A 13,851-nucleotide genomic window follows, 5' to 3' on the forward strand; every position below is an offset into this window, starting at 1 on the left:
GCGTTCAATTTTCATGAAAATTTATATCATGATACATTTTAAGATGTTGATCATAAATTAACAATTAGGACGTCGTATTTAAATATAACGAAACCCAATATGGCGGCTGTATATTCGAAAAATGCTAAAAAATAATTACGTCGATATTCAAATCATACAGACTCGTTCTAATTATTATTAATTTGAGTGTTACGGTATTTTTTAATTGCTTTTTTTTATTTACTTTTTCAAATTTTTATGAATTTTTATTATTTTTTTATTTTTGACTATGATTTCGTTATTGCGGTGACAAAATTTGAACGTGGTTGATCAAATATGATTTTTCCAGTAAATACAGAATAATTTTTAAATAAGTAAGTGAAGGCAAGACAGGTAGTCTTTCGAGCCAGTGAAGGCAAGAGACACAGATTGTCCGGCCAGTGAAGGCAAGAGAGACAGACTGTCCAGCCAGTGAAGGCAAGAGAGAGACTGTTCAGCCAGTGAAGGCAAAAGAGACAGACTGTCCAGCCAGCGAAGAAAAAAAATTATTCTGTATTCACTGGCCGGGCAATCTGTCTCTCTCGCCTTCACTGGCCGGACAGTCTGTCTCTCTTGCCTTCACTGATTGGACAGTCTGCCTCTCCTGCCTTCACTGGCCGGACAATCTGTCTCTCCTGCCTTTACTGACTGGACAGTCTGCCTCTCCTGCCTTCACTGGCTGGACAGTCTGTCTCTCTTGCCTTCACTGGCCGGACAATCTGTCTCTCTTGCCTTCACTGGCCGGACAGTCTGTCTCTCTTGCCTTCACTGGCCGGATAATCTGTCTCTCTTGCCTTCACTGGCCGGACAATCTGTCTCTCTTGCCTTCACTTACTTATTCAAAAATTATTCTGTATTCACTGGAAAAATCATATTTGATCAACCACGTTCAAATTTTGTCACCGCAATAACGAAATCATAGTCAAAAATAAAAAAATAATGAAAATTCATAAAAATTTGAAAAAGTAAATAAAAAAAGCAATTAAAAAATACCGTAACACTCAAATTAATAATAATTAGAACGAGTCTGTATGATTTGAATATCGACGTCATAATTTTTTAGCATTTTTCGAATATACAGCCGCCATATTGGGTTTTGTTATATTCAAATACGACGTCCCAATTGTTAATTTATGATCAACATCTAAAAATGTATCATAATATAAATTTTCATGAAAATTGAACGCAGTTTGTACGTTTTAAAGAACGAAATAGTTATTTTTTAGCATTTCACGGATAATTTGGCCGCCATATTGGTTTTGGACAAACTAAAAATTTATTTTTTCCATGGATTCAATGCTAACTACTAAATAAACACATTAACACATTTTTCTATGACAGTCTATAACTTCCAAGTAACGATTTCATCTGTCGTACCTCGTTACCCGCAGACTTCGGCCACCATATTGGGGTCCGCCATGTTGATTTTTCAAAAGGCCGCAGCTCTACTAAAACTACATATGTGTAGCTATAAAATGAGCCCCGAAAGAATTTTTTAGGTGACTCCAATTTTTGGACAGAGGGGGTGTCTGATTTCACGGAGAATGCCCCATATATATATATATATATATATATATATATATATACACATATATATATTGTATGTAAATTATACGTATGGTTAATTTATTTATTTATACATTATATTAAGTAAAATTAAATGGCATCCGGTATTTCAGAGCACAGTGATAGAATGAAATTCTAGTATACATTTATATTTTTCCAATCAAAGAATAATTAAGTTTCAATGTATATAAAAATCCTTGATACGGAACGTAATTGTCGGAAAAGCTTTATTGCTATAATGATTCACATTAAGAAAATACGCACTAAAAAACAAAATAATTGAATTACTTTCAAAGATGCTTGATGGAGCTTATTTTAGTATACTCAATGATCTCGCCAATGCGCTCTGTCTATATATTAGAATTAAGAACACTTTTAATTTTGTTTTTGCTTTATACATTCGTTTCGCATCGACTTTCACACAAATACACGATACTTGATCTTTCACTCAAAATTCTTCTCATTTTTCTTTACCTGACTATTCTTTGTAAGTTGTTTCTTTTCTGACTTTATTGAACTTTTTACTTTTCTAACTCTGTAACTTCTTTACCATTTAAAAATGTTTAATATTATTCATTCTTCACACTTTTTATATGTTTTAATCAAAGAATCTCTTTATTTTTGAGTCTTTGACTTTTTAGTGTGGACTACACAATTAATTGGACTACACGATTTTAATTATAACTAACAATCTCATTAAACTTATGGGACTAACATATTTTCGCCTCCGAACGAAGCTCTTTAATAGTTCTTCAAACCGTCGACCTTAAATTGTTTTTGTCTATTTTAAAAATTCAATCTTTAAAATATCATAAATTTATACTTACAACAATGTTTTTGATCTTCGCCATGGCCTCTTATCGATCAATTACGATTTGTATTTTTAATCGATAAAGTTATATCTCAATCTCAAATAATATTTTTATGTTTTAATTCTCTTTATATTATGCTGTTTATATTCTCTGCTTAAATTATTGTACTAGAGAAAACTTACAATTAATATAAGTAGTCGATACGTGCACTTTGTTTCGTCTACCATTAAACTGAATAATACAGAATAATTTACGGTAACATCCTTTAGTGCTCGTAACATTGGCCTTTTGCCTTTCTTATATTGTTTTTACTGTAACGAGCGTTTACTTATTTATTACTTTTTTTAAATTAGTTCTGATTATCTTCAACGAGTGAGAGACAATTACATAAATGTTTCGAAGAGGTTTGTAAGACACATCCACTTCACCGCTCATCATAAAACAATAAGTTTTATAATCGACTGACGAGCATTGCGACCTGACTTTATTGTTGACTTTGAATCTGTGAGTTGCTTTTGATCTTTTTCTTTTTGTTAACTCTTGCATTTTTTGTGAGTGGATGGTACTCCGGATGTCCACAGGTATCGCTACACAATGACAAACGACATTCTGCAGTTCAAATTTTCTGGCACTTCAACCAGGAAACTACACGACGATGCTTTGGAACGTGTCGGAGTGCACATCCGCCCTAATTATCGTTTGACTTGATGTTTGCGGCGTTAAGGTTGTTTCTTACCATACTTATGTAAAATTTTGTTAATCATTGCGCTGAGGAGGACCCCAAAAAAGGGTCGAAACGTTCGTTATTGTATTCGAAATTGAATTAAATTTAGCGGTCAAACATCACGCTGGGCTCTTATTGCCTTTGTCGAGTTTTTTGGTTTCGAAGAGGATTGTTCTACAGTTCTGTATTAAGGTATTCCTTTCACGGAGGAGCGTATTTTGTAGGCGCTTAAGCAGGGCCTCAGCAAACTCTTGTATATTGCATTAACCTTATAATCAAGTTATAATTGATTATTGTTTAATTATAAGAAAAAAGTGAAAATATTATGTGCATTTAGAAATTTTTCATTTTTTGGTAAATTTTACTGTCAGAACAATATGGCAACGCTGCGCTTTTCAGGGCGCCGCGCCGATTGTAAAATGTGAAGTTGATAACAAAAGTGTCAATGTAAGTGTTAATTTCATTAATCAAAGAATATTGTGACATTTTCTTTTTATCAAAGAGAGATTTTATAATAATGAGTGATAAGAAACATAAAGTGAGAAGTAATGTGGGCAAAAATAAGGGACAATTTGTGAAAATAAAAGTTGATAATAAACCGTACGTGATGAACTAAAGTGTGACATGAGCGCACAGCTTGCAGCGTTGCCAAATAATTCCTTGAAAATCGCTATTAAAAATATTCATCTATAAACCACATTTCAAGTCAACTTTTAACATAAATATTTTGTTTAAATATTCGGTGACTCTGTATTTTTATCGGCACTATCGAAAATATAGAGTTTAACAAATATGTAGCGCAGTTAATATTTAATATCTCAAAATATTTGATAAACAAATTATTACATTGAAATGTGGAAAATAGACTTTTTCGATAACGTCACATATAAAATATCGAATTTTTAAAGTCATAATTCTTCTTTATATGTTCGGTAATGTGGTTAATTTTTTTCTGGCGTAAAGATATGCATTTTAACTTTCTCGTACCAAAAAATCAGTTAATTCTTAAGACTTTTGTGTCATGAAAGGAATACCTTAAAAGATCGTTTTCATAAGAGTTGCAAGATAATAGTATTTTTTTAAATCAGAAAAATTGATATCATTCTATGATTTGAGAGTAGTAAGGCTATGCCGGTTCTGGATCAAGGCGTGGTGCTCGCGCGGGGTGCGGGGCGAGGGGATCTCGGCGGCGCGGGGATCTCGGCGGCAACACCGATGACGTCATCCCCTCTCCACGCCGAGATCCCCGCGCCGCCGAGATCCCCTCGCCCCGCACCCCGCGCGAGCACCACGCCTTGATCCAGAACCGGCGTAGCCTTTTTTATAAACTAATTTAATTATTTATAACATAATTTAATTATTTATAACCTAATTTAATTAATATAATCATTTAATTTAAAAGAAATTTACATGACTTAAACTATTGAGTTGCACGCAGGAAGAGATGGCGTCGAAGACCTTTTTTTTTCCTAGGTCTACGTTCAACAAAAAAATTAACAAAAAAACCATATTTTACGTGACTTAAACTATAGAGTCCCCATAGTGGGGAAATGGGGGTGGAAGACAGGAACGGACAAGTTCATACGTGCCGTGATAAGATTATTCTATTTTAGATAAAAGTTTTTATCTATCTTTTAATAATTTTATTAATTCTTTAAATTTGAAATGAACCGTTTATATAATTAAAAAGGACATTTTACCGCAACATATATATATATATATATAATTTAAACATAGAGGAGGCTAATGTTAGATGAAAACGGAAGAGAGATTGAAAAATAATTTTGCCACTATTTATGCCAATATTCAATTTTTATTCGTAATTTACATTTTTGCTTCAATCTCAAATAGATAGCAATGTTTACGTGACTCAAACAATAGAGGCGGGTAGAGGCAGTCTTCAAGCTTGCAAGATCACTTGGGTCCACCGGGCCTTTTTTTTTTCCTGGGTCCGAGTACCTTTTTTCTCCGAAGGGAAATCCTGCATTGGATACCCCTACCCCGGGGTGAGGTGGGTGGTTATGCCAGACTCCCACCGACCCCTCTCACGATCCACCAGCCTTCTAAAACTGTAGAAAAACAAAATAGATTAATGGTTTATTAAAAAAAAAATAATAATAATAATTTTAAAAAGTAATACTTACGTTGATATTTCATCAGGCTTCACGTTTCCATGCAACATATATCCTATTTCGTGCAAATAGGACATATATTGCATGGATATATTGTATACAGCGGCTGTCTGCAATTTCCACAGGTACGATGGCGTATTGCGTTGAATGCTTTGCTTATATGCCTTCGAACGACATATACTGGCTCGGCTTCAGTGTCCGCGTATGCATTCATACATAAAACACAATCCTTGTGTCCTGATCCTGAACCGTCTGTATAATATACATAAATGGCGCAATATTTTGTGCGCGCATTGAACGCCAAAATTTCAGGACGATACATGGCTCTAAAGACGACTTCTCTGCAGTCATCGTCACTATCCGCAGTTTCATAAGCGCTATCGTCTGACAGCGCGTTTTCTTCTTCTCCATCAGCCACAACGTCGTCAAAATGATCAGCCATTTTAATGTATTATATTATAAAAATGAACTTAATGACGATGACACAAAATATCAAAGACACGATAGTATTTCGCACCAAGTACACACGCAGCATGAGACTGTTACGCACGAGACTGTTACGCACGAATGTACGAATGCAAGTATCCAAGATTTTTGAGATTTGCTTCACCTGATGTGTAGATATACTTTAATTGGTGGGGATATCTCTCAAAAAGATGGTGAAAAACAGGGATAAACAAATTCTTTGTTTTTTTTTCCGTGGAGGTACATTCGGCCGAAAATTATTCATGAAAGAGCCATATAAATGTTATAGAATTGAGCACAGATGGTAGGCAGGTATAATTATGACCTGCAATTGCCGCATCCTTCGACGAACTGTACGTGTCAGGACATGGTTTATGTTATCATTTGGATGAAATTTTTTACTAATAAGCAAATAGCTTATTTACTTATTGAGACCCAAAGGGTTTAAGGAATGTCACGTCTCTGTGACGTAAAAGTAAAAGAGGATGAAATGATAGAGAAAAGAGAAAAAGTGATTGAAGAAAACGATGAAGAAAGAGCGTTAGAATCATAGTATGTTCAAGCAAGCAAGCGAGCAAGTTGAAAATATGGAGCACAATGCGATGGAAGAATTAAGTGCGTGGGAACAAATCAATGCGTGGGAAGAGTTAAATACGTGGGAAAAATTAAATGAGCAGCGATGCAATCAGATTATCAAGGTAAATATACAAATATACAAATATACAAATTAATATTAAAAATAATGGAGTGTGATATAATTTTGTGACATAATTTTGTAACATTATACTTTTTTTTTTTGCGAAGGATTTCCACAATATGGAGGCGGTGGAAGGATTCGGTCTGAGGCTCACGCGGAAGGATCTTCACACGCTGGCCGACTCAAATTGGCTGAACGACGAAGTGATAAACTTTTATATGAACCTGCTGATCGCCAGAGGAACATCTTCCGACGCGTATCCGAAAGTGCACGCGATGAACACGTTTTTTTACCCAAAACTTCTGTCGGGCGGTCACTCGTCGCTAAAGCGATGGACTAGGAAGGTGGACATATTTGCGCAGGATCTTGTGGTTGTGCCTGTACATTTGGACGTTCACTGGTGTATGGCAATAATAGATTTTCGCGATAAGACAATTGTCTATTACGACAGTATGGGCAGTGATAATCCGAAATGTCTGGCTGCGCTAAAACTATATTTGCAAAATGAGAGTCTTGACAAAAAGAAACAACCTTATGATATGAGTGATTGGGAATTTTATTCCGCCAAGAACATTCCGCAACAGATAAACGGTAGCGATTGTGGTGTATTCTCTTGCATGTTCGCCGAGTACATCTGTGCAAACAGGGAGATAACGTTTACGCAGGATGACATGCCGTACCTTAGAGACAAAATGTTTAGGGAAATAATAAATGGCAAACTTTTGTAAAAATTATATAATAAATAAATATTTGAAATATAAAATACAAAATGTGTGATTAATATTCCTTCCATTAGTATTATACATACATACATACATACATACACACATACATACATACATGCATACATATATTATATTATATTATATTATATTATATTATATTATATTATATTATATTATATTATATTACATACATAGCTGAGTATGTCTGCGTTCCAAAGAAATTTTGTATCGAAGAGTTTCTTATGCAAATGTTATAGAATGGCATGCCTATGACAGGCAGCTATAATTTATGACCTACAATTGTCTAACCCTTTGACAAGCTACGTGTCAGGAACATCCGTCCCCGTAGCTGCTCAGGTGGAGAGGGAGGGAGTAAAGATAGAAACAGTCAAAACTCTTTTACGCACGAACGCATGAGTGCAAGTACCTGAGATTTTGAGATTTGCTTCACCAGATGTGTAGATATACTATTATTAGTGGCGGGGGTATCTCTCAAAATGATGGTAAAAAATAGGGACGGACAAATTCTTTGTTTGTTTTTTTTTGTGGAGGTACTTTCAGCCGATAATTATTCATGAAAGAGACATACAAATATTATAAAATTGAGCGCCGATGACAGACTTCTATAATTTATGACCTAAAATTGTCTCGTCCTTTGACGAGCTATGTGTCGGGGCATGGTTTATGTTACCATTCGGACGAAATTTTTTTACTAATAAGCAAATAACTTATTGAGCTTATTGAGACCTAAGGGTCTAAGGGATGCCACCTCTCAGTGACGTAGAAGTAGAAAAGGAAGAAATGATTAAAAAAAAAGAGAGAAAAGAAGCGATAGAAGAAAAGTATAAAACGATGGAAAATAGTGTTAAAATAATAGTATTCTCAAGCAAGCGAGCAAGCGAGCGAGCAGTCTTTGGAATCTTTGGATCGAAGGAAACGAGAATATGGAGCACGAGTTGTTGGAGCAAGAGTTGAAGGAGCAATCCGAGCGACTGAATTCGATCGAAGATTTTGCCGCGTGGGAGCAACGATGTGTTGAGTTTATCAAAGTGTTGGAAGAACAAGGCCGAAATAAACGGCCTCGATTATCAATCGACAACCAACATCGGCAACCAACTTCGTTGGCGGCTCAAATCGCACGACTCGAAGGTCTGAAAGATTCGGTACGTCGACGTTTCGTGCATGTTGGTGCAGGATATAGTGCGAGTGAGACAGGACTCAGATGGCGCGAGATAGATATGGCTTTCAAAAGTCGCATATTGACTGGTGCGGTGATCAATACCGATCACATTGAACCGCGAAAATTTCTCGAGGATGCGAGAAACATTGTATTAAATCATGTGTGGAACGTCATACAACAACATGACAGTGTAAAAATATACACAATATTCAACGGTGAGTTTGTGGTGGGTGATAAACGCGCAAACAAAAGTATTTATTCGAGAAGCTATGAACTCCTTCGCGAGTCTAATTTGGAAGAGTGGTATGAGTTGCGCGTTATCGAGCCCACTTTAGCATCGCTGGAGGAATTCCAGGAACGTGACAGCGGGTGGGCGTTGTCGCGTATACATAATTTAATGCTAAACATAAACAAATATAATCCATTGCGCACGGGATGTTACATCGATTTACCGCAAGAAATTAAATTAAAGAAAGCGGTGATCAACATTCAATCAACGGACAATGCGTGCTTCGCGTGGTCGGTGGTCGCCGCGCTGTATCCAGTTAAGCAAAATACATGTAGAATAGCTTCGTACCCTCCTTATAAAAGAAAATTAAATTTAGAAGGCATCGAATTCCCAATGTCGTTGAGTCAAATTAAAAAATTTGAAGATCTCAACGGCATTTCCATCAATGTGTATGCCATCAAGAAAAACAAGGATCAACATACAATCTTACCAATACAGCTCACCGACCGAAAGATAAACAACAAACATGTAAATTTGTTGTACGTGGAAGACCCGCGAGATGCCAACGTGGGACATTTCACCTGGATAAAAAATTTATCACGCCTCGTGAGCTCGCAGATTAATAAGAATGCACACAAAAAATACTTTTGCGATCGGTGAGTATATTTCTATTCTATTCTATGATATTTCTATTCTATGATATTTCATATTTTTCAATGAAAAAATAATAAATTATTCTTTTTCGCAGATGTCTACACTATTTCAGTTCGGGTGAAAAATTGGCAGCCCACACCGTCGACTGCCAGGAGATGAACAACTGTGCCATTCGACTGCCACGTGATAACGACAAGTGGTTGAGTTTCAAAAATCACAGCATGAAGGAGCGAGTCCCGTTCATCATATACGCGGACTTAGAGTGCACCCTGAAAAAGACGGAAGCGGATCCAGAAACGTCTGGTATCTATCAACATCATGAGGTATACAGCGTCGGGTATTACGTACGGTGCTCGTACGACGACTCGTTATCCGCGTATCGATGTCGTCGCGATAAAGATTGTATCACGTGGTTCGCCGAGGAGCTAAGACGTTTAGCTCACAACGTAAAGCCTATCTTGTCTACTAATATACCCATGGTGGATTTGACGCGAGACGAGTGGGGAAAATTTAACAGCGCAACGCACTGTCACATGTGCGAGAAACCGTTCGCGCCAGACGACACGCGGGTACGCGATCACTGTCATTTAACCGGTAGGTACCGAGGTCCCGCACACTCAGACTGTAACCTGAATTATAAAAATTCATATCACATTCCCATAGTTTTTCATAATTTATCAGGTTACGATTCACATTTTATTATAAATGAAATAGCCACTGCTTTTGAAGGACGTGTAGACTTACTTCCAATCACAAAAGAAAAATACATTTCGTTTACGAAAAATGTTAAAAGCACGGAAGACAAAGATATGAAAACTTGTGTCAAATTAAGATTCATCGACTCATACAAATTTCTTAGCACGAGTCTCGAAAAATTAGCATCCTTCCTCAATAAGGATAAGTTAAAAATTATACGTTCAAAATTTTCCGCGTTATCCGACCAAGATTTCGAATTATTGACGCGAAAAGGTGTCTTTCCATACGAGTACATTGACTGCGTCGAAAAGTTGGAGGACTCATGTTTACCACCGCGCGACTCGTTTTACAGTTCATTGACAGGTGACACCGTATCCGAAAGCGATTACGCGCACGCCGTGAACATCTGGCAACGGTTCTCCATTCAAACCTTGGGTGAATACAGCGATCTGTATCTAAAGACCGATGTCTTGTTATTGGCCGACATATTTGAAAATTTTCGCGATAGCTGCGTCGCGAGTTATGGACTCGATCCAGCGCATTATTACACTCTACCAGGTTTCACGTGGGACGCTATGTTGAAGCATACGCGCATAAATTTTGAACTGCTCACGGACATTGATATGGTAATGTTTATCGAACGTGGTATTCGCGGCGGCCTCAGTCAATGTTCCGGTAGATACGCGCAAGCCAATAACAAGTACATGCAATCTCACGATCCATCAAAACCATCGTCGTACCTGATGTATTTCGATGTAAATAACTTGTACGGCTGGGCGATGTGTCAACCATTGCCCTACGCAGATTTTCGATGGGTCAACAACATCTCGAACTTCGACGTGAACGCGATCGCTTCGGATTCACCCACAGGTTATATTCTCGAAGTTGATCTCGAGTATCCACAGTGTCTGCATGATACGCACGCTGATCTACCGTTCTGTCCGACGAGTGATAAGCCGCCCGGCAAACGAGAGAACAAACTTCTCGCGACTTTATACAATAAGGAGCGTTACGTCATACACTACCGCAACCTACAGCAGTGCACGCGCCATGGCCTTCGCGTCACAAAGATACATCGCGTATTGCAATTCACTCAATCTACGTGGCTCCGCGATTACATCGAACTTAATACGAAATTTAGAACGCAAGCAAAAAACGATTTCGAAAAAAATTTGTATAAATTAATGAACAACGCTGTATTCGGTAAAACTATGGAGAATGTGCGCAATCACGTCGATGTAAGATTATTAACAAACTGGGACGGACGATACGGTGCGGAGGTAATGATCGCGAAACCAAACTTTCACAGCAGGAGCGTCTTTTCGGAGAATCTAGTAGCAATAGAAATGCGAAAACTCGAAATAAAGTTCAACAAACCAATCTACGTGGGTATGTGCATCCTCGATATATCCAAAACATGTTTGTATAAATTTCATCACGAGTACATGTTACCGTTGTATCGCGACAAGTGTAAAGTTATGTACACCGATACGGACAGTCTGATATATCACGTAGAGTGCGACGATGTATACGAGACGATGAAACGCGACATCGACAAATTCGACACGAGCGATTACGCGATTGACAACGCGTACGATATACCACTTGAGAACAAGAAGGTGCCAGGCTTAATGAAAGATGAAAACAATGGCGCGATCATGACGGAATTCGTTGGACTCAGAGCGAAGATGTATGCGTTGAAGGTGGATGGTAAAAAAGACACTAAAAAAGCAAAAGGCGTCAAGAGTAACGTCGTAGCGCGTACTATAACGTTCGACGATTACACGCGGTGTCTGAAGGACGAAATTGAAATGACGCGACAGCAGTTCTGTATAAGATCAAAGTTGCATGAAGTGCACACCATCCGCGAGACGAAAATCGCTCTGAGTCCGTACGACGATAAGCGATACATTATACCCGATTCGATCGATACGTTACCGTGGGGACATTATCAAATACCCCCTCCGAAAACGTAGTGTATTGTATGTATAAAATGTAATATAATATATAATAGTATAACGTAAAGTAATGTAATGTATGTACGTATGTATGTATGTATGGTAACGTAACGTAATGTAACATAAAGTAAGGTAATGTAACGTATATTATATTGTTGGAAGGGATATTAATAAAAATATTGTACATGTATCTATTTAATATTTCTTACATAGTTTATTTTTCATATGTTTTAAAATACGATCTGCATGAATTAAATAACATTGTCCTTGTGTATCCATGAGTTGTGCGATCCATCGAATCCCAGCCATTTCACGTAGACCTCGTCTCCCCTCCTGCGCAGTACTTTCTCCACGAGATACGTGTCCGGGTAAGCCACGCGATGTAACTCGTGCTCATAGAACGCTCCAGCGATAGATTTTCCGCGATAGTCCTCCAGCAGATAGGTTGCTGGATTAGTGTGTTGCACTTTAACGATCTTAAACACCTCGGTGCTCCAATTTGGTGTGTAACCCTTCTCGAAAATTGTCTTGTGCTTGCTAACGCGTACCCGATCGCCTACTTTGAACTTTGTCAAACCTGCGATCTTGATCGCGCTGTACACCGTGGTTAAGAGTCTTTCAGCGATTGCAGGAGTAACGTCGACGGGTCGCATGCCGATCGTTCGATGCTTGCGCGCGTTGTACTCCGCGACGAGACGCGGTAGCTCGTCGAACCACTTGTAAGTTCCGTTGAACGTAAACATCTTCCACATGTTATTCTTTAACGTGCGATTGAATCGCTCGACGACCGACGCCTTCAACACCGAATATGTGGAATAATGATTGATGTTGTGTTTCCTCACGAGACGTTGCACGTCGGTGTTGTAAAATTCCTTCCCCATATCGGTTTGTAAGTTTTTCGGACATCTCCCGCTCTCTCGAATTATCTTGGCGATAACTTCAGCCGTCTCGCTTCCACCTTTACTCTTGAGCGGTACAGCCCACGCATACTTGCTCAGCACATCGATGACGGTGAGTATATAATGGTAACCTTTGTTGAAATGTGAGTATGGGCGCATTTCGACAATGTCAGCCTGCCACAGGTCGTCATATCCCCGAACTATGACGTGTCTTCGTGGAAAATTTCTTCTCGCTGGAGCATGCAGTTCTTCGACGAGTTGTTGCTTCTCGATATTTTTACGTCCATCGGATGTCATGTTTTTTTTTTTTTTTTAGCTGTGTGTAATAATATGCACAAAGAAATTATATTATGATTTATATCTCAAACTTTTTTAACAATTCAATAGCCGTTTATTTCCATTCATTGTCCTTCAATAGCCGTTCTTTGTCTGCCGGTCGTTCTTTGTCCACTAGCCGTTTATAGCCATTCGCTAGCTGTTCATAGCTGTTTCTGAGTCGTTCGTTAGCCGCTTGATAGCTATTCCTGAACCGTTCCTGAACCGTTCGTCGTTGCCGTTTATCGTCGTCCGTTAATCGTTCATAGCCGTTCCATTTGTTGCTATCCATTGTTGCTGTTGTTCGTTTTTGACTCAGCGGTGGCCAAATGTCGAAGCTCGTGTACCACAATCCGTAACGCTTGCAGATCCTTCTCAAACACAGCCAGCTTCTCGTCTGACTCTTTCTGTCGATTGCTCGACATTTTAAAGCACTGATCCACGTATAGTTTGTTAACTACATCATCATCAGCTTCCGGTTGCGCCACGCGTCGAATCTTGCGCGACTTTGCATCAAAGTTGCCGGCAACCATACAAAGAGCGTTATCCCGCACGTAATTTCTGACTACTCCATTGCATTGATAGTTCGGTTGCGTCTCGCCTCGTCCAAGCGATATACCAAACTTGTTGATCGGCATTTCAATGGTGATTGAATGGTTCGCCAACGCATGGTTTAATTTATAATAAGCCCAGCCTCGCGAAGCTCGTCGATGATCGATAGGATCTCGTTGTCGTGACCGTTGTGACCCGCTTGGCGCGAAGCATCGAGCAATTGGAGACG

General features: G+C 38.4%; 1 protein-coding gene and 1 pseudogene across 1 annotated transcript; both read left to right on the forward strand.

The window, feature by feature from the left end:
- The first annotated feature begins 6,271 nt into the window (after nucleotides 1–6,271).
- Nucleotides 6,272–7,142, forward strand: LOC139809241 (sentrin-specific protease 1 pseudogene; annotated as a pseudogene).
- A 1,129-nt stretch (nucleotides 7,143–8,271) lies between these two features.
- Nucleotides 8,272–12,015, forward strand: LOC139808549 (uncharacterized). The gene has a single exon (XM_071770653.1). The coding sequence runs from the start codon at nucleotides 9,358–9,360 to the stop codon at nucleotides 11,872–11,874; it is 2,517 nt and encodes an 838-aa protein (XP_071626754.1). The 5' UTR covers nucleotides 8,272–9,357; the 3' UTR covers nucleotides 11,875–12,015.
- The last annotated feature ends 1,836 nt before the right edge of the window (nucleotides 12,016–13,851 follow it).

This window comes from Temnothorax longispinosus, chromosome 2 (assembly GCF_030848805.1).
Source record: "Temnothorax longispinosus isolate EJ_2023e chromosome 2, Tlon_JGU_v1, whole genome shotgun sequence".
Taxonomy (NCBI): Eukaryota; Metazoa; Arthropoda; class Insecta; order Hymenoptera; family Formicidae; genus Temnothorax; species Temnothorax longispinosus.